We start from the raw sequence: 22,064 nt of genomic DNA on the forward strand, positions 1-22,064 counted from the left end.
ACAGCAGGAATGTGCGCGGCAAACACGAATAATAAATATAATATAAAGTTTATATTTATTTTTACATACAAAATTAATAATTTATTTCGCTATGAATCTTATGAAGACAACTTGGACTTAGAACTAATAGCCACATATGCCACAACAATGGACATAACAATAGCCAAAAATTCACTCTTCAACCATGGGCCATAGAAAGCACCTGGGTGGTTGACAACAATTTCAGTAAGAGACTCAATGCTGGAGGTGCACTCGCCAGCACGAACAGCTTTACGGTATGCGGTGTAACCATCCTCGGTGAAGATCCTCACCTTACGGTCGCCGCTGCGCGCGGTTTTGGTATCTTCAGTCCAGCTCACCTGGTACTGGTTGCTGCCAATGATGGATACGGGTACGATGTTGTCGTCGACTTCTGCGTACAGATTACCTGCAGATCCAGTGCCACATTTGATGGAAAACTCGCCGATGTAGGCGATATTGGCGACAATCGTAGCATCTTGAGTTGTGAACGATGTGGTAACCACCTCAGGAGACGAGCAGACGTTGCAAAGACCCACAGAGATCAACGATAATAAAATCGTCAGGGACGACACGGTGTTGGAGACCATTTTCGATTCTGTTGTTGAATATTTTAATTGAAGAAATGTGAATGATTCGATGAAAACGACAAAATGTGACTGTTCACAACTGACAAGTCAACAGCGAACGTAAACTGATTACGCTCGGTGAAATCGTACACGTTGCACACGTCACAGACACGTTTGGCCAAATCACCAAGCACAAGCACGAAGTGAGCTAACTAGCGACCTCTCAAGTTTCCTAGATTTTATGTTTCTACTAATTTGCTATAAAATTCTGTCTAGGGGACAAAGTTTTCTAAATCATCAAGAGTTGTAGCAAGATAAATAGCTTTGTTTTCATGACTTTTGAATTATCAAAAATGTGTAGCGTTGTGCTATTTTTTTACTAGTCTACATAGCATAAATTTAATGGTATTCTAGAAGATACAGCAGATGGCAGCACATATCCTAGATTCAAAATTATTGCACTGGTGGGAGAAAGCAAGTATTGATCCAAAAGCCCCCCCTAGTAGTGAGAGGAGTAACTCTTCAACCAAAAGCTATATAGTAATCAGAAAAACACAACGCGGAAAGATGAAGGCAAAGAAAACCCATCCCTTGGAACTGCTTTTGCAACTACAAGAAGAATTAAGAATATAACAAGAAAAAATGTATGTTATTAGCTCAAAGATACAGATTAGTGTTCAAAATGCTTCAATATAAGTTTGAAAATAGCATAGCAAAAGCTCACCACACGGTGACCATGTAAACCAAAGCTTTCCTCCATAATACTTCAATTCTTGCTATCTAGAGGTCACTTTTATTAAAGAATCAATCCAAGCCAAGCCGACCACCATTTTTGTGATTCGTTGTAGACCAGTGTAGAGTTTATAGATTTTCGAGGTGTGTTCTACGAAATTTACCAACTTTGAGCGCGATCCGTTGAAAAAACCGACATTGGGTATGGAAGAGCGCGCGAGCAATTTGCGCTCGATGCAAATCTGTAGACTTTGCTTAGACGACAAAGGCCCATTTTCCAATATTTACCATGGAAATGCACCCGAAACAGGCAAGCAGCGAATTCCGCTCCCGCTACAGATCATGGCCTGCTGTGCTATTGAGGTATGTAAACTGTATCAACCAATTTAAGCGCGCTTCTTAACCATTGTCGTTTTAGGCCTTTGAAAATGATGGAATGCCTCAGGTTATTTGTGAGCCCTGCAAGTTACAAACAAATAGAGCATACCTGTTCAAAGCAACTGCAAAGAAAGCTGATGATGCTTTCAAATTATATTTGACAACTGGTGTTTTAAAGAAGCTGGTAGAATCAAAACAAAAAACAGTTGATGAAGTTCAGGTTGTGAAGAAAAAACCACTAAATGAAACTCTCAAGGAAAAATCAATTGCAACAAAAGAACCAGTCCAAGCTGAAGAGCAAAAAGCCACTGAAGCTCCTGTGTTGCAGTACATTGATGACAACACCATTGAATATATTAATGAGAGCTCACAGGATGGCTCCCAAATTCAAAGTTGTGAGCTCCTGCAAGATTTTGAAGAAGAAGAAGATGCAAATTCAGAAGATATTCCACTGAATCACATGATGAAGATACCTCAGGTAACAACTGATGTGTTTCCTTGCACTAGATGTGAAAGATCATTTCCACTCAAACAGCTTCTTGAGCTGCACATGAAAAACCACGATCGCGAAAGGTGTTTCCAATGCGATCTATGTGATCGTCGCTTTTTCACAAAATATGATCTTGCTAAACATGTCCAGACACACACAATGGACAAGCCGTTTACGTGTGTGATCTGCAATAAAATGTTCGCGCGCGAATCACTCCTGCATCGACATGAAAAAGTACATGTCGATGTACCTAAGTATTTATGCCAGGAGTGTGATAAGACATTCCTCACACGCGAGGATCTCGATGCGCATACAGAGAAACACAAGAAAAAACGACCGTTTACTTGTCGTATCTGTACGAAGAAATTCGTATTCAAACAAGGCTTAGAAAGGCATGAAGCAAGCCACGCTGATGAAAAACCCCACAAATGTAATTATTGCGAGGCGAGCTTCACGTCGCCAATTAAATTGATGCGTCATATTACCTCTCACGCCGGTTTGCGTCCGTATCCTTGCAAGATGTGCGGACGGACTTTCCTGCTTTCTCACCACCTGACCAGACACATGAGGAGTCACTATGCAACTAAGTCGTTGGCGGTTGAACCAGTTGGACAACACAAGTGCGATGTGTGTAGTATGTCTTTCCGCCGCAAGGATTCGCTGATCAATCATAGTGCCATTCATTCAATGGTCAATTTAAAATGCGTTATTTGTAACACTGGATTCTTTAATGCAAAGGATGTGAAGGAACATATCACCACACATTTAGCAGGATTACCGTACCCATGCGATAAATGTGATTATTCATTTGAAACTCAAGATCACCTTGAGGAACATGAGTTAAAACATGCAGAAATGGAATACGAGGAACAGATAGAACAAGAGGTAACACAAGAAGCAAGGAATAAACGCTTGCAGGACACTGACAATGACGATACAATGGATGAAGATGGCGATGATGATGAAATGGTTGAGTATACAATCACAACAGACGCGGAGGACAACACTCAAGTTGTTAGGCGACATAGAAAAGCGACTAAATATGCAGAATTTCTAAAGGAAGAGTTAGGCTCTGATGTTGAGAACGAAATTGTTCTGGAAGAAGCAGTTGGTGAAGAGGATGAGGATGATGAACCGTTGGAACCTATCAAACCTATTATCCGCACGGAAGGTACCAAAGTCTACGCGAGAAAAAACACAAACAAGAAAACACCGGATGCGAAACGGGTTGCAGAATCACATATAGCTTCAGATATAAATTTAGACAACTTAGGAATAACACAAGAGTTTGTTAAAGACTTACCCAATGAACAATATGTTGATATGAAGATAGGCGACGTCATTTACAAAGTAAAGAAAGTCACCATGAAGAAGACTGAATTCGACGCGGTTGCAAAACAGAAAAATGTTGAAATAAAAGGCGGGCTACTCTTGAAGAAAAGCATTCAAGTACCGAAAGAAATCACGAAGAATAAACCAATATCAATTGAAAATATCCTGGATGATCCGAAGCCGACTCCAGCCAGACACTTGGTTACAAGAACTTACGTGAAAAAAACACCCGAGAGTCGACTGGCGGAAGCAAAACAAGTTAAAAATGAAAACGCCATGGAAATATTAGAGTAGAGAAGGGTCCCAAATTAACACAATAATCTTATACTTTATTTATGTATTATTCATGTCGCATTGAGTAAAATACAATTTCAACGTCTTATTTATATAATCAATTATTATTATAGAGAATGTACAAGTAACATCCTTGCGAATGACATTTCATTTATCGATTCAATTTATACACGTGCTCACAGAACCAAAAATTTTTTAAACAAAGGTAACAAAATTTGCACATAAAAAAACGTTTATATAAACTAAGATTACACGGAAGTAAATAAAAAAATGGCTGTGAATCTAATTACAGATTTCTTTGGTAGTACTAGCCAGTTGTGAAAAAAAAATTATATAAAAATTAACATTCGACGCAAAAAAATTGGTTAAAAAATAAAACAATACATCTACCATTCACACAACAACAATAATAAAAGTTAATGCACATAATATCGGCAATAGAATCAATAAGTAAGTCTAATAATTATAAATTTTTGTTTTTATAAATCTGGTATTGTATGTATATATTTCTATAAGTATAAAAAATAAGATGAAATCATGTTTCCTTTAGTGTGTGTGTTTTTTTAGACAAGGACTAATCTTAACGCTTTGAAGACAGTTGGACATTAGAGAAACATTAATTGCGATAATAAGGGACGAGAAATTTAAAAGTGTGTGCCTCATTTTGAAAATCATCAATATCGCCGTGTTTATCTTTCTATGTATATAAATATTTACATCCCTCATCACCAAAAACCCTACCTATACACAGAGATTTATCGAACTTACGGTAATCATTTCATAATAAAATTTATAATATATATACTTTTTATATAATAATAGTTTAATTTCTTGCAAATGGTATCTTAAGTTTTTCCCTTCGTCTTCGAATTGATTCACATGAGATTCACATTGTTAATGTTTGAATTATTAAATGCTATATATATATATTTATATATTTGCAATAACTATAGCAGTACTTATCGTAAGTAAATAGTTTCATATCAAATGGCTACGTTTTTGTTATTGTCAACAAATCCTTAACACTATTACCTCACACACCATGGAAATATTTATATCTTAAGATTTAGGTACACTTTTAATATATTCCTTTCTTTCTCTTTTTAAATTGGAATGATTCATACATATCTTTAAGTTATCTTAGAATAATATATATATATATTTTTCATAATTAATCGTAGTTATTGTTTAATTAGTAATGTCAATCATTACGTACATTACTGGCGTTAAAGTATTATAAAATATTTTCAATTCGATCGGGTAACACAATCACCGTTGGTTTTTTCCATTAATTCTTTAGTGTTTTTTTTTTCATTTGGTAAACTCATGTAAGTTTCCTTAGGTCAATTAAATGCTTATAAAATTTATCATTACTTAGTTCCGCTCGTCTCTTGTTCGTGAAATCTCTCACATCAGAATCAATAAATAAATACGACGACTTGCACCATTTGTTCATTGTATTTGTTGTTGTGACATCTATTATATCAGCACTAGGTATTGTCATGAAAACGTCGCGTGGGTCGGACGTGTGTTTTACTCTTCCTGGCTAAATTATAACATTATTGTACTCATTTCGTTTCGTCTTCGTTTGTTTTTGTTTTCATTTATTTTTTACTCCAAAGCAATGAAAGGCATGGACTAAAGACTAATCGATGTATTAGAAACCAAATCCTATCCTACAACACCTGCTTTTCGGTGAAATATCTGCGTTTTCCTTTTGTTTTGTTCAATTTGTTATTACATTCTATAATAAATTCATTGGTATGGCACTTAAATAGCATCTATATATAATATATATTTAAATTCTGGTATCGTACATATCTACAAACTTAGTTTTTCTTAAATAAAATCGAATAAATCTCTTGTCTGGCTCGTTGTTAACTAATGCATGCCAATATTCAAATCACAGATTACTCCCATCCAGAGTAATTTTAATTTGGAAACTTAGAAACGATTGCAAGACGTGTGTGCGTTATATTGCATTATCAAGTTGTTGATTGCACCAAACATGACTTAGATTCATTTTCAATATCGAATAAGATTGCTACACGGTGCCCGCAAAATGCCTGCAAAATTCTAAAAAAATCTTGGTACCAAACCATCTACATTTCTGTATCACGTGGAAGACAGTTGGATTCGTTACAACTGCTACGACTCTACGTTTGAGTATTTAACAGGTACCGGCCGATAAACACAATTATGCTAAGTAAACAACTTCCAACGTATTTGAGCGCAAAATCATATCATTTATGCAAATTTAGAATAAGTCGGTTCTTACTTCGTTTTTAATAGGCGCTGGCGATTCTCTGTACGGTTTGCAGTATGAGTAACGATGGTTCATGTGCTGGCTGTAGGAACCCGAGTGCGAGAAACGTTTCAAGCACTTGGAGCACTGAAATGGCTTCTCGCCGCTGTGGAGTCGCTTGTGTTCCGTTAGGTGATGCTTATGTTTGAACGCCTTTGGACATTCATTACATTTGTGAGGACGTTGGCCTAAATTTAACACAAAATATGTTTAGGAATATAATAATATTGGTTAAAAATCGCGTGAATTACCTGAATGTTCATATTTGTGACGCGCTAAGGAGCTTTGCTTCGCAAAAGATTTATCACACTGGTCGCACGCAAACTGCCCTTCCGATTCGCCATCTTGTGTGCTCGGACTGCCCAGACTCTTGGTCATCATGTGCAGCGAAGACATCTTTGCACGTTTACTATTGGAATCGTCGTCGTCCACATTCAGATCGCCATTCTCGCCCCAGCATGATGATCGCTTATCGGAATTGGGACTGATGTTAGACATTCTATTTCTGATCATCTGTTGTAGGCTGGGTAGATCCGGTGGCCCGAATTGCATCAATCGCTCCATGGGCACTAACCCTAAACCTAGTTTATGTGGTTGTGCAAGGATTTGTGCAAGGCGACTGCTCTTTACATCAATCGGAGAGGGCGACCGATGTGGCGCGTCCATTGAAGAATTGGATCCTTGATGGTATGGCACATGCAGGAAAGGCGTGGGACTTCGCGAAGATTTGTGACTCAGATTGATCAGGTCTTCACCGGAGTCGCCGGAATGATGGCTGGATGCTGGCCGCGGAGGAGAATTTGACGGGGACGAATCCCTGGAAGGTTCTCTCTTGAAGGAAAGATCTAAAGGTTGGTCTTCCATTGGTTGGCAGATTTTGAGGTAACTCATAGTGGCGGGCGGCAGCAATGTCGGCGCACTGTATGGGACGTTAATAAGCCGACCTTCTCGTCGGTCTCGTGCGCGCGTATTCTGAAACCACACTTGGACCACCCGCACCGGGAACCCAATTTGTTCGGCAATTTTCGATAATTCCTCGCGCTTCGGACGAGGATTCAGCGCGTAGTTATCTTTGAGAACTTTAAGTTGTTCGTCGGAAATGAGCGACCGTACGCGGACTTTTCGCCCGTCCTCGGTAAGTTGCGCATCCGTGGTTGCAATGGACTCGCCGTCCATTTCATACTCGACGTTGCGCTCGGCCCGACGTTCGCCCTCCTCCTCATTGCTACTTATTGCACCGTTAAGAGATTCACTCTCGGTTTTGGTAGATGCGTTGGTCGCAAGGACTTCCTCTAACTTAGCAGCTAGCCCCTCGCTCTTAGCCTCACTGGCACTTTCATGCTCGGACGGCGAATGCGTCGATCGTATGCTATGAGCATCATTCGAAGTGGAATTCGAATCGGAGAATTTCTGCATATTGGCGCGGAAAAACTCCTTGGTGACCGTGGCGTTCACCGACGCAAGAATTCGCTTCACAGCTTCGAAGTCTTCTCCCATGGCGGCGACGGCGCCATTCATTACCACCTCTTCCTTCGTAGATTTCCCATCGCCATCGTCGCCAATTTCCTGCTCATCACAATTCCTCGCGATTGCTTCGCGCTTGACTTCCACATCATCCGATTTCTCATCCTTGCTTTCATTGGCAGGCTGATGATCATCCTCATCGAGCGATGGTGACGCATTCGGAGGGACGCAGTTCATCTGCTCGAGAATCTGGCCGATACTGGGTATCGAATATGGCGCCGCCATGTAGAACGGGTGCATCGCCGGATTCTGGAACAGTGCCGTCGCGGCGTCCGTGTATTTCGGCAGAATCGGTAAGTAGCTGTTGTGATTAGTCGTCGTGATGTTGTTGTTGATGCCAGGATTTGCGGCGCGCTTGGGGCCGCGCGTGCCCGTCTTCTCTAGCAGCGCATTGCTGGACGGGCCCCGCGTGCGGCCCAATTTTAAATTCATAACCAAGCACTTTTTGGACGTCATGTGACTAGAATACGAACCGGAGTGCGAGAAGCGCTTGCCGCAGTTGCCGCATTCGAACGGCTTCTCGCCGCTGTGTATTCGTATGTGTTCCTGTAGCCAAAGTAAAACAAAACACAATGAGACAACACGGCCAAACAGACACACACACATAATCCATTCGAACGCGACGGCAAGCGTCCAAAAACTTACCTTCAAGTGATGCTTAAATTTGAACGCTTTCTCGCATTCGGTGCATTTGAATTTTCGCAGTAACGCGCTCTCGTCGTGACTGATCATGTGTCGCTGCAAGCGGTAGACATTGGCGAATGTTTTGTTGCAAATTTTGCAAGACTGTAATAACAAAAATATATCACGATAAGTAGAGTAATACCACCGCGCAATTCACACGTGTGCTTGAATCATACGCCAAATGCATCATTACGATATGAATCATATAATTATTTGATATTTTGTGGGTTTGATAAGTTCGATAACCGAAGGCACAACAAATTGCAAGAATGCAAATGCGTGCGTGCTTCAAATTACCAGCGATAAAGCAGATATTTTTAGATTTAACATATTATAATGACGTCAGACGCAGAATGATTTGAAGATTGTGTCGCCGCTGGCTCAAGTGTTCAGTCAATTAAACTGTTGGCTGTTAATTAGAATTACCACGCATAAAAGACATCACACATAACGTTTTTTTTTTGTCTTCGAATATGTATACATTCAAGTATTGAGTTAAGAGAGTTGTTGCCACGTAAGCCAGCCCAGCGCACTCCACACTCTTTCACACGCTGCCGCCATTTAACCGCGCCACATGTCGCGTTTTTGTGCGCATACACGTCATTAAATGTACTTAAAAATAAATTACGAGCTGGTAATAAGAATGTGTGCGCTGGACGTTAGATTTTTCTTAGTTAACGAACACGTCTGCGGCGCGGCCAGCGGCGTGATCGTATTTATTAGCGTGTAACAAACAACTGTATTGACCTGCGAGGCCCGTATACATGACCCGCTTCAATTAATTCGAGTGCGCACAATTAGAAAACGCATGCTGACATTTGACCAATTGACATCGCGAGGCACAGTCATTTAAATTGAAATCAAGCAGCAACTTACGACTTGTGCGTTTGGCGAATCCAGCAGTTCGTGCTTCACCAATTGATCCTGGGTCGGGAAAGATGCATTCGAACACGGCGTGCATCCAAACGGCCCGCCGGGACCACCAAGACTCGGCGTCGGTGACACCGTCGGCGCGCCGCCACCGTTCTCAGAGGCGCACGCCTCCGAATGCGAAGCTTCCATGTGCTCCTTCAGCTGCTGAAACGTCTGGCAACCCTTCTGGCATTGTGGACACTTGATGAAGTAGTCGGGGGAGTCGCCCTCATCTTTGACGGTCAGTCCATTTGGCGTGAGGGATGGTACTGCAAGCGCATTAAGAAGAAATCGATATTACACACACGCATATTCCACGCGCAAAATCTATTTACATAAAGTGCACATGTGGCGCACAGAACGCTTTATTAAAAGTGTCTGTCGCTTATTTAACATCATAACGGGCACTTCCTTTGTGGCGCACGTAGTACGTGCATTTTAAAAACTCGCCACTCCACTCCCGACAAAGCGGACGCTTAATTGGTGTTCAACGTGAGAACCGGCCAACGGGTAATGCGCGCATTTAGAACATTCAAAGAGACTTAAAAGACGCATTTCGGCGCTGTTGACAGAGACCTGTGTGTGGAATGTATCAATGTTAATAAATTGAAACGCATTCCTTTCAATTACGCTCCAATTTAATTGCATTTATTCGTGTGGCGCGCACACATATCATCAAAAAAGTCTTCATTGTGTGGGCAGATCGAGTGTGACTCATCCCTGTTATTACTTCCTAAGCGTTGCGCGATAATAACGCGGCATTGATTGATAAAACAAGCCACGCACGCACAAGCGACGACGTTTATAAAGTAAATAAATACCGAGATTAGGTGTACAGGTCGACTTTGACCGGATCCAACTTCGTGAATGCTAGGTGTTATTCTCAACATCAAACATCAAAGAAAGCGATTGTTCAATTCATTATTATTACAAAACAAAACCACGATTGTATTGTTTAAATTTATTTTTTATCTCGTGGAAAACGCTGACGGCCAATGAAATTATCGCAAGATACCTGTCGATTCACGTGAGTCAAAAGTTGAAGCGCCTCCTACTTTGCACCTGTGCGCCAATGAACACTCAGATAAACTCATACATGCGTCGCCATAGCGAACACCTTACAGGTAAAATAAACCACCTGCTGGCTGGTGTTAGACGCGCGCGCGGACTCCCCGCGTCTACATAACCCGTCGCAACAATTGTTAGTAATTATTTAATGCGTTCTTGTTTACAGTCGGCTGTAATAATAATAAGCGGGCGCACTCCAGTTGACCCATTCACTTAACCCCGCCAACGAATTTAAATCCATTAAAGTGAGTCGCGTTTCTTTTCGAAAATATGCACCACTCAAACAACGTGTGGGATATTTTTTATGCGCGCGTTGATGATGAAAAAATGTAACTTACATTGACAGGTGTTCCACACATTGGCGAGACTCCAAAGTCGGTACGAATAGCTGTCGTAGTACCCGAACATGCTCTCACTACGCGCCACCATGACTGGCACGGCACCACTGAGCGGGCGGCGAAACAGCGCACACGAGGCGAGAGGGACGCACACGAGAGCGATTCTTTGGCACGTCACGCAAGGAGGTGAGCAGCGGCAGGACTAGTGTCACGCACTATCCGACCGAGCGGAGGCATCATCCCTACCTCCGGTGTTCCTCTCGCGCGCGCGGCCCCCACCAAAAGCCGCCTGCCTGCCCGCCGACGCGCGCCGGCGTAAGTGCGGCGCCGTGTGCCCACCGCTCGCTCTACCTACGGCTTCGTAGACGCGCACGGCGTACGTACACCGCCCCCAAATCTCGGATCTTCCGAAGCTTCCGAATCCCCCGATATCAAATTGACGCGTGCGGTCCGATTCGGATTGTGTGCGATTCGCATCGCTCCCCACCCCCTCCTGCTACACACAACCCTCTCTACCTCGCACACCCCTTGCTTTTATAAATTTATTCACACTGCCACAATATAGAATTCTCCTCCGGTCGAAATTATTTAAAACTAGCTGTTGCCCGCGACTTCGTTCCGGCAGTGTTTAATAAAAATGTAATTAGTTTTTACTCTCTTCTTCTAGACATACTCGTAGTAAGAGTCAATTCTATCAATAAGATTAGCAATTTTAATTTAAAGAAATTATGCATATAAAGTTTTGTCAATAATGCACTTCAGCGCGCCATCTCGAATTCAACTATTTAACTATAACTATGATTGAATCTCAATGTCAAATTTTATTCTATAGAAAAGAGCTGTTTTGAGGATTTTCCCGGCAATTATTCGAATTTTTCTCACCTTTTAAACCTTCCCTAGACCTCCACGAATAATTCAAGACCAAGATAAGATAAATCTGTTCAGCCGTTCTCGAGTTTTAGCGAGACTAACAAACAGCAATTCATTTTTATATATGTAGATACAAGAACTGAAATTGATGACTAAACTAATAGAACTGATAATCATTTTCATGTCATTAGCAGATTTGCATTGACGAACCTTTTAAACAAACACTCGAAAAGGCATTATAAGTGTACAAACAGAATAAATTACAACTTTGACTATGCAAGCATCATGCTTTTCGTGTTTTTATCAAAATGTGTACACAATATTCAAATGGCCGGTCAAACATAACGAGCACGCAACGACGGCAACAACAACAAAATAACTCGACGGAATACAATAGAAAATAAATATTGAATTTGAACATTGGTTGTAATTGCTACGTGACATTTTAAAATTACTGCGAACGAACGCAATAGAGGAATAATAATATTTGTTTGAGAATTACGCCGATTGTTAATGTAATTACAATGGAATTTTTCGTTTTTGGCAAAATTCATTAACGTTTTGTTTATTTCCCTTATGCATGTAATGTTAATGTATTCCATTGCGAGGCTGACACAATATCACCCCATATGGTGCGCGTATGTGTCCGAGAGTCAGGTAAGAAACAAAAGCTCTGGGAGCAACCAACAAGCGAGGAGAGAAAAAAATCTGTACGACAGATGTGCGTATACAATCATCGCGTTCACGTTCACGTTTACCTCCGGGACGTGTCGAGAATGGGGTTTTACTCAACGTGGCACAGGTCAGAGTGACTACGAGGGGGTGCACTGCACCGTCATGGGTAAAGTGTGCGTCTGGTTTCTATTTGGTATGCTTCATTCACGTTTTTAGGTTTATGAAGCCCTGCAACATTTGGTCGCACATCTTGACCATCTTGACGTGGATAAACAACAATTAAACATGATGTTTACGAAAATCCCGTGACACATCTGTGTCGCAGATTCTGGGCAATAAATTGATGCAGGTTTACCTTTGGTGGAAATATGCGGGTATATTGAAGGTACTCCAAAAATAACGCATAGATTTTATAATAATCTATATATATAAAAATGAATTGCTGTTCGTTAGTCTCGCTAAAACTCGAGAACGGCTGAACGGATTTATCTTATCTTGGTCTTGAATTATTCGTGGAGGTCTAGGGAAGGTTTAAAAGGTGAGAAAAATTCGAATAATTGCCGGGAAAATCCTTAAAACAGCTCTTTTCTATAGAATCAAATTTGACATTGAGATTCAATCATAGTTATAGTTAAATAGTTGAATTCGAGATGGCGCGCTGAAGTGCATTATTGACAAAACTTTATATGCATAATTTCTTTAAATTAAAATTGCTAATCTTATTGATAGAATTGACTCTTACTACGAGTATGTCTAGAACAAGAGAGTAAAAACGAATTACATTTTTATTAAACACTGCCGGAACGAAGTCACGGGCAACAGCTAGTATAATTTAAAAGACAATTGCGACTTGAGTTTGAAGAAGCGTAGAAGCTCTAAATAGCGAAAATATTCAACAATTTACAATAACAATATAAATATGGGCTGGCCTGCCCTCGATGTGTACAATTGCAGCTCGCTGGCGCTGGAATTCTCGCAACTGGAATGCACATATTTATTTTGGACAAAGTCCAATATCGATTTCAAATCGGCGGGCGCGCGCGGCTACAAGAAAACATTATTGCCTCACGGCGAACGCGAGTACACAAAAATGCATGTACATTTATTAAGGTCACCAGCGAAGCGAAATTCATCGAATCGTCGATTGAATGCAAATGTTATGATTTGAAAAAGCATTCCTAATTGCACGCGATAAATATTTATACGCTCAACTACTGACAGAACATTTTATACACAGAATATAATAAGAAAAAGTCGGAATTTCGTAGGAACAGATTCATAAAGTCTCGTCATGAATAAGCGTTATAAAAGCTCATGCAATCCCCCGCTCGACGCAATCTGTTACAAGCCGCCGCCGAAACGGAGTGGAGTGTTCCTGGACATTTTTCAATAGCGCCCTTTAATCGCGATCGAACTATCGAAACCTGTTGCTATTCCCAGCGCAGCACACACATCCACCAAACTTTCTCTAAAATGCGCCTGCACGCCGAAAACATTTAAACATCTTCGAATGCAATGTTTAGTTGAATTTAGTTTTGAATGAATAGTTTTGTCTATTGTTTCAAACACATCTTCGCAAAACAAACACACTGAAATAATAGAATTGTTGCCTTGCACCTAAAGCTCCAGAGCGATGATAACGTATAACAAGGTACACCACACCAGAAAGCTCCTTGTCTTGTTGTCGCGCGGATGTCTCCAGTTTTCTCGTAAATCACCTAAGGCGCCGCGACATTTTAAAGTTAATTTAAGACATACAATAGCTTGCGGAGGGCGACAATGGCGCGCACCGGGAACGAGCTAGTTATGTAGAAAACTTCCGCACACACAATGCGCGGCATTCAGGATGAAAACACCTTTCTTAACAAACGAAACTATATGCACACATCGAGGGCGAAGATTATAATTGTTTCGCGAAGTCAACACAAAGCGAATGTAAATGAGCTCTGCCGTTTCGTCTTCCAAGACTTTCCAAGTTTCTACGTTTCCACCGGGGGATCTAAGGTGACGCGCCTTGGTGGTAGGTAAGTACTTGTGTTATTAATGTCTAACGAAAGCAATGTAAAAGGAAAGAAGGCATTGTTTTTACTGCCGTCTAAGCGGTAATCACATTAGAAATGTAAATAACTTCCATTTTGGCTTTTCAAAGGTCTATTATTCCCAGGTGGAGACAGTTTAATTTACCTGACTAATGAGTTTTGATGCAAATGTGGTCGGGATAACAATGTGTGCACCACGAGCGTAAAAAATGATAGTTAAAATTTGAGTGTGATTCTTTGGGGTGTCGTAATGAGTAATGAGTAGGCAATAAAAGAGATTAAGAGCTTTAATTCGCACAACGCACAAATTAGTAATTTTCGAGGCTTGTATTCTCTATATCCGGCGAAAACAAAAGACAACGATGTCGTTCGATGTATAATAATTATGCGTACTTTTAATGGTTTCTCGGCTGGCAGAGCTGAAAATGTTCATTTGAATAAAGATGGTGCAATAATCTCAATTAAAAATGCCTCCTCGCGTCGAAATACACAATAGCGCATTGGCGCCTCCAGTCTTTCGGCTGCCAGGCCGGGAATTGATAATTAATGTTGTGTTTATAATAGCTTCCAGGCCCCCACACTACCACACGCCATGGTTCGCGCTTGGATTGAGGAATTAAAAATGTACCTACTCAAGATGATATTACAGCCGAAATGCGCAAAAGAACGCTAATTGCAATGAAACAAACGAACCCGATGGGGTCATACACAATACTCGACGAGACAAACAATGGGCGAAAAGTTACGCGACGATTTGTCATCTTTATATTATTCGCCGAAGCGCTCAAGATGAAGAAATGTAGAAAACACTGAAAACACTCACAATAGCGTCCCAAGAGAGAGAGAAATTGGTTACAAGAAAAAGTAAATTCAAGCAAATTGCTCCGCATGAAGCGAAACATATTCGGTGTAATTAATTTACGTTTTCAACAATCGCACCATGCTTTTATGATGTATTATAAAGATGGCCAGCCAATGTCTAAGATATCCACACTTAAGAATGAGCACGTATCAGGAATGGCTGGTCATAATAAAGAGAAAATTCGTTATGTATGCGATGCCCTTGTTTATATGCCCAAAGCGATGCGAAAGAAATTGTGCCATGTTCACTATTCAAGATTCTACACAAAATGAAACAAAGTGATATAAAGAAATAGAGGCCCCGGCTGAGTGGCACGCAGATAAGAATCGTAATTCTTCAAAGCATACCAAACACAGGCCTGTTTAGATAAAGATAAAAAAGCACCAACTAAATGAATTTGCGTATCGGAAGATACACAAGATACACATAGATATGAAGCGTGTGCATGCGTTGATATGACCAGACGAGAAGTAGAAAAAGATTTTGTCTTCGAGCTTCCTTTTTAAGAGACTATTCATTCCAAGTTTATCGATATTAGATGGTAGCCATCGCAGTTAGTTTTGTGTGTGAGCAGTGGGCAGTGAACTAGGGTTAACTTGCTGATGTGGTTGCCTACATTAAGTGCTACTTCTGACACAGCGTTAAAAATCAAATAAAATAAAACAAAAAAATATTTACAAAATAAATAAATCCAATTGAAATCATTATCATAATCATAGTTGGAGCATTGTTATCTGATGAAAGATAAATACAAGTTATGTGTTTATATGCTAGTCGTAACGGAAGCAAAGTGATTTATTGACATGGCCGCCGTAATATTATATAGAGCTAACAACGGTGAGTGAGCTAAAACGGCCTCCACGTAAACGAAACAGCTCGTAAAACAAGTGGTAAAATCACAAGCGTCCCCCCAAATCAACGCTGGGAAATTAAGAACGCGACACAAAGATTGCGCGCGTCTAATATAAAAGCTCTAAAAAAGCGGCGATTGTGATATTGCACGCCGGCCAGCCATACATATTACTTTATCTACCCCACAAGGTCTGCGTATGGGCGCCTCCGTATAAAAAATGTTGCTATTATATTTTTTCACCTCTGCTATTTCGGGTCACGGCAGCCATAATCCCCCGGGCTTATCTAGTGCTACAATAGTGTGCGCCTTTTGCGGTTCGCAACGGCCACTAAATCATTTGATCACACACATATAGGTAGCGTGGTGGCTGTGCCACGGCAAGGATCTAATCTGGACCAGTCAGGTGGAACAACCCGCACTTCCACGTCCCATAACAAGGCGGCTATAGTATCGCGTAACGGAATTTTACGCTCCAATTTTTATGTTTGGTTAAAGTTTTCCTCATCGCGCTCGTCGTTTTTTCAGGAAATAAAAATAAAGCTCAACCATTCGTTGAAGATTACGTCTGCGTTGCGTGGAATATTAAGACGAGCATAGTACATGGTAAATGCAATTTAAAACTTGTGCAATGTGCAGGCAGAAGTAGGAATTCCATTTTGTCCGAGAGGCGAGACTAGAGAGCTAGGAAAGGTATGCCGGTAAGGCAGGAAGGAAGGCGAGAGAACAGGCTTTAAATTGAGTTAGCGTATGTCGCACCGGCGACAACGCTGCGCGTGCATTCACCGCACCATAATGGCAGCTTGACCATTCGCACATCCTATATAGTGGTGCTTCATCACCTCATGCGCTCTTAATGAAAATGCACGTATTTAACATTCTGTGAGACCTGTTCCAGGGACAATTCTGTTGTTGTGAAATTCTCGTTAAATTTATTGCCGATTTGCGTCTTCGGGGAGTCGGCGAGTCCCAAAAGTGTGCACAATTCATTGCCACTACCACCCGCAACTACACAGACTAGGGATAGATAGATTTCAAATATAGATTTCAGCGGCTTGTGCATGTGTGTCGATAGGAGGCTGAGATAAGCGACGCCCGAATACAAGAATGGTGCAACATTTGAACGTTTGACGGCGCGTTCCCAACGGGACACATTCTTATCACAAGTCTTCGCGTGGTCAGCCGGTCGGTCAGATGCGAGAGAACGTGAAGACACAACGCAGACGTTTCACCGCCAGCGGTGGCGTAGGAATAAATTGCCGGCAAGTTTATGATGCACCTTTTCCTTGAAGGAAAACTATAACGCGCCGCGATAACCGTAACCGACTATGATCCTGCTGGTCCTAGGGGAGCGACGCGACCTGGAGCGGTGGTCGTTCGGGAGACGGCGCGAGCGAAAACAAGATAACTAAGGTGCTGCGCTGCCACCGCTGGCGGGCGAACGAGAAATCTGACAATTGTGGAAATAATAGTCGAAGGAAGCTAGGGTTATAAAACGGATAGCCTCGCCGCGCCGAAGAAGACGACGACGTAGAGAAGACTCCGTGCTGGGGGTTTGGTTGGTGTTCGCGATACCATCGATGGAGAAAGGCGAAGAGTCTCCTTTCGCGAATTGCCTCTGTCCGCCTGCGCGCCGTGACCATTGTTCGAGTCTTGCGGGCGACGCCATAAGCGAAAACAATGTCGGACACCACCACTCGCAATCACCTACAAGTCCTGTGCTTGGTGTTCAGTGCGTCCCCAAGGGTCTCGCTGATGGACTTCCGACGGATGTAGCTCATGTGTCCTTTCCGCGTGTACGCTCCAACTTCTAAGACGATCCTATCACATACCCCCCGCACTATAATCCCTACATTCCTGATGGGAGGCCTGCGTGTGCTCTAATCCAGTGTGTGGCATTGGAACAACAACATACTTAACGCACTACGCACATTAAACCTCAAACATTCCCTCACACCCCCCTCTAGTACTATCGATACAGACGCAAAAAGACCAGATAATAATCTTTATTTGTGACAATATCGAAAAGTTTTACTACGAAGAAGAAAAAAGAGGAGGGGGCATATGTTTCCATAATAATAAATAACGGTGACGTACTAATCCCTATTGTTAATCATCGGAGACCGTGGACAAGTGGGGCCAATCTCAACATTTCGTTTGTCGCCCTCCAAGGAGCCCATGGATGCCCGCTAAGTGTAGTGATTCCGATGACGGATGGTCGGCACTCCACTGGGGTGCCGAAGGAGGAGGTCGCCAAACCTGTGTCTCTCCGGCAACAAATAAAAAACAAACAACTCCCAAAGAGAGCAAATAGCGCGCAAGTTTTTCGCAACTCCCCAAACGGCAACGGGAACAATTTATATTCGCTTCGAAAGTGCACAATAATATACAATCGCTGTGGTTGTGGTCATGAACGCAGATAAGAAAAAAAAATGTCGTCTATAATTAACTCACCGAAATAAAAAAAAAAAGAGCTACTTCCCCCTTTCGCGTAGCAATCACTGAACGTTTAACGATATTACTCATGCTAAAGACAATTAATTTGTGCGCGGATTATTCCTTTACCTCCTCGCCCATCTTCAAGAGAAGTATAACAGGAGTTGGAGGAGTTGGAAGTCACCGCAAGGACCGCGATGCTTTCGAGACTACTTCTTTTAATTAAGTTTAATTAACGGTACCAAAGTCCGACTCTCCGAAAGCGGCGGCAGTGGCTTTACTAAAGAGCCTCGAGAAAGGGGGGCCCCGGCTGATCTACGTTTATCTTGGCGCGTTGCGAAGGGTGCTCTCAAGTCTAAGGGCAAATGAGGGATTTACATTGGTGACGTTTACGTATGCAAGTCTTATAATACGCTTTCTATCAAAATGAACACGTTTTTATAGCAGATTGCTAATTTGCAGAGCGCAGCAAAAAACGAGCTGCGCACTCATACCGGAAACCTGTGTATACCTATTAATATTAATGCCTGATGGAGTTGAACGCGCGCGCGGTGAAAGACGGGACCAGCACTAATCATTCCAGGCATGTAAAATGGTCGACGAACGGCCGAGACTTAGAACACACTCTTGAAAATTAGCAATTTCCTTTGCCGTGCGCGCAACGGACCACACGATGCCTGCAAGCAGGGTCCCTTCCAACGCTGTCTCTCTCCGCTTGATACACTTTATTTGCATAATTAATCAGAGCGAATGCAAATAGCTGAGGTCGCCGCATTAATTACCTAACTGCTAGCAAATTGCATGATGCACGTTGCTCATATTTGAAAAATCGCTAAAGTTTGACGTAATTAAAAATGTCTTTCAGAGAAGCAATAATATAATTTGATTTAATATACGAGTAAGAAGTTGAAGGTTGTTGGAAGTGAAAGAAGAAGAAGAAGAAGAAACTTAATATAGAGGGCCATAAGGTGAAAGCAAATTGCCGGAAAAGTGGATTATTTCGTTTTGGTACGTGGACAGGAGTTCATTAATTTTCGAGCGTCCGTCCGTTTATCCGTCGTCGGCAAACCAGCAGCCCCGCTGCTCTCGACGACGCTTCCGAGTAACACCTTTTTCATGTCGCGCTCTCGGAGACATGGCCTAAGAACGGTATGCAAATAAAGCACGCGAAGGGTCTCGAGCTTTTTATAGGGCTAGCGAGAAGTGGTCAGGTCGCTGGCGGTTGTTTCAGGACTACTACCTCAGCCACCCACCAAAACAACACTGCGAATACGAAATTACACCCACAGATTCCACCACCACGACACGACAACTCTATCAGAATCAGTTTTATTGAATAGGCTTTTCTATTTCGCAACTTTCGCTGACGTCGTTGGATTTTTTTTATTTTTATCGTCAGAAATTGTAAATTTATAGTGTTTGTCACCTCGGCAGCTTAACGAAGTCAAAATGTTCACAAAACCCCGCCAGAGTTGCTAGTTGCGAATGTAAATAAATCCACATTGCCGAAATATACACATTTTCAATTGCCGCCTCCGCCGCCACAGTAAAAGATAAACACACGCGCGCGCGGGTTTGCCGAATTGAACGATGCGATGCTTTTCATTGAGGTGCGACGCGCACATGACAATTAAAACGCCCGATGATTCAATTTCGTTTTGATGTGTATTTGCTACACCAAAGTAAACAAGCAGAAGAACATTTCTGTTGTGATGATACACGCGCACGGCATGAATTCGCGCATTCACAGACACCACACACACACACACGCAGCGAGGCATCGAATGCACGCGGCGGTAATATATTCATAATTGAGCACATCTCCATCAAGCAAACCCCAGCGATGGATGGGGGGTGGGCCATCAGGAGAGTAGCACTCACGAATCATAATATTGACAAGTGAACATTGTTTAAAATCTCCAGCCGATACGTGCTGCGCTGCGCGGTGTGGAATGACGACGAATGAATTAAGTGAAAGTGATATTAACCCTTTCAATTTGTGGTTTAGCTAATCAAACAAGAATTAAGCATGTGCATGCCCGTCGTTTGTTAATTTCCGTCTAGTGCGGCAAAAATGAAGCGAAGCGCCCGCGCGCAAACGGACGAATAATGAAGGAGGAAAATGTGCGCTACCCGCACGCAAAGTAACAAAGTAACAAAGACACGCGTGTAAATACACCCGACAAGGTCGGTTTTACCGCAAAAACATAAAAGAGGTGATGCAAAAATTTCGCGGTTAAAATAAATTACTGACTCTCCCTATAGTACGAATAATTATGCACGAAATTTTTGTACAAAAGTGAACATCAATTTTTCCGCGGTCATGAACATCTTGAGATGCATCGCATCATTATGCAGATTGTAGGTGGATTCCGTGTATTTACATACATTACGGATACAATATTCATTTTTATCGCCGTTATTGAATTTTATGTCGCAAATGAAGAAAAAAGTCAACCGTCGCTTGAACACTAATCGTAATATTTCCATGTCGAGTTCGCCCGGCTATAAAAGTCGCTCGGATCGTACTTTAAAACCGCGCAGCTTCGAAAATAATAAGGAAAATGCAAATGCGGGTGCGCCTTAACCGAACCACGTATTCTTCTCCATCAGGTACTTTTTTTCTCGCGTCTGTTTTTATTGCGTAGGGAGGGTAAGAAACGAAAACTCCGCCGCCGCGTTACCACCGCAAGTAGGTTAAAGTAATTATGCATTTTATTTAAACGCTTGGCAATTTATTATAAAGCGTCGTGTTTTATGTTAATGATGGGATCGACTGAAAGGATAGATAATTCAAGATGGTAGTGTATGTGTGTTTTTACGTAAAGCCGATGTCGACCCGTGTTATCCGAAAGGTTAATGCGGTTTGGCACCTTTATCACATTCAGCTCGCGCTGTTCATTTCGAAAACAAAGCCGTACAATAGAAAGTCATGAAAAAAGAATGAATCTAAGAAGCACATTTAAAGCGTTGTGCTGTGCGCTTGCCAAAGCTAACCCCCAGTGTTGTAGATACACCCCCGCAGCACCGATGAGTGCGAGCACTTCGCGAAGATACGCCGCCACACCGCGACGACCGCAAATGTAAGAATGCGAATTTGCATGATAATGTGCACTGGCGAAGTGGCTGGCGTCGTTCGCGAGCGCTCGAACAATATGCTCAAGATTATCAAACAATAACAAAAAGTGCAATATTTTCTCTTTCGAGAGCAGCGCCTCGCTGCTAAATGAAAATTTTTCCAGACAAATGCAAATCTGCAAAACGAATAAAATCCTCAACAAATTCTTAGCCCAAAAAGGTAAGAGAATAAAAAGATGTAACCACATCACGTATGTGTACTCGTATGTAGATTTGCGGTTTAATTTTTAGTCCAAAGCGGAAAAAAACGTTAAAATCATTAGCTGCGTGTGTAGAAAAGGTTTTCCGCTGTGTTTCGCATTGAAAGCAATGTCATTCACCAAAGTCCTGTCGAGAATTATTATACGAGGTGCTTCATAAGAAACGACTTCCTTCCAGCACGAGAAAAACGTTGTGACTTGTCGGGAGAGTAGAGAGGTCGCTGCACAACACAAAAGCATCCATCACACGCGACTCGTTGGAAAAACAGGTGATGTCAGGACGCATTTTCCCTCCATTAAGTACAAAGGACACGTAACAGCCTTCATTCGCCTCTCAATGTATATGTGTG

At 41.9% G+C, this 22,064-nt stretch overlaps 3 protein-coding genes across 6 annotated transcripts in view; 1 reads left to right on the plus strand and 2 right to left on the minus strand.

Moving 5' to 3' along the window:
• Nucleotides 1-36: 36 nt before the first annotated feature.
• On the minus strand, nt 37-733 carry Tapdelta (Translocon-associated protein delta). Its single transcript, XM_065300219.1, has one exon. It carries the CDS (start codon nt 606-608, stop codon nt 99-101), a length of 510 nt encoding a protein of 169 aa, XP_065156291.1. The 5' UTR covers nt 609-733; the 3' UTR covers nt 37-98.
• Nucleotides 734-1,523: 790 nt separating this feature from the next.
• On the plus strand, nt 1,524-3,910 carry LOC135790740 (zinc finger protein pita-like). The gene is made up of 2 exons (XM_065301007.1): nt 1,524-1,682; nt 1,738-3,910. The coding sequence occupies exons 1-2, from the start codon at nt 1,524-1,526 to the stop codon at nt 3,811-3,813; spliced, it is 2,235 nt and encodes a 744-aa protein (XP_065157079.1). The 3' UTR covers nt 3,814-3,910.
• Nucleotides 3,828-22,064, minus strand: part of zfh1 (Zn finger homeodomain 1) — a 119,352-nt gene continuing 101,115 nt past the window's right edge. For 3 of the 4 annotated variants that reach the window (XM_065301006.1, XM_065301003.1, XM_065301004.1), the window contains 4 exons: nt 9,203-9,507; nt 8,288-8,428; nt 6,370-8,188; nt 3,828-6,306 (listed from right to left, as the gene is read on the minus strand). In XM_065301006.1, the coding sequence (XP_065157078.1) occupies nt 6,071-6,306; nt 6,370-8,188; nt 8,288-8,428; nt 9,203-9,507 (2,501 nt within the window). In that variant the 3' untranslated portion in view covers nt 3,828-6,070. Of the gene's footprint in view, nt 6,307-6,369; nt 8,189-8,287; nt 8,429-9,202; nt 9,508-10,644; nt 11,299-22,064 lie in introns of those variants that run through there. The other variant, XM_065301005.1, reaches the window with a different exon arrangement.

This window comes from Atheta coriaria, unplaced genomic scaffold, assembly GCF_025399875.1.
Source record: "Atheta coriaria isolate IRGN ID8LTWV9N9 unplaced genomic scaffold, Caltech_Dcor_3.1 hic_scaffold_4_pilon, whole genome shotgun sequence".
Lineage (NCBI taxonomy): Eukaryota > Metazoa > Arthropoda > Insecta > Coleoptera > Staphylinidae > Dalotia > Dalotia coriaria.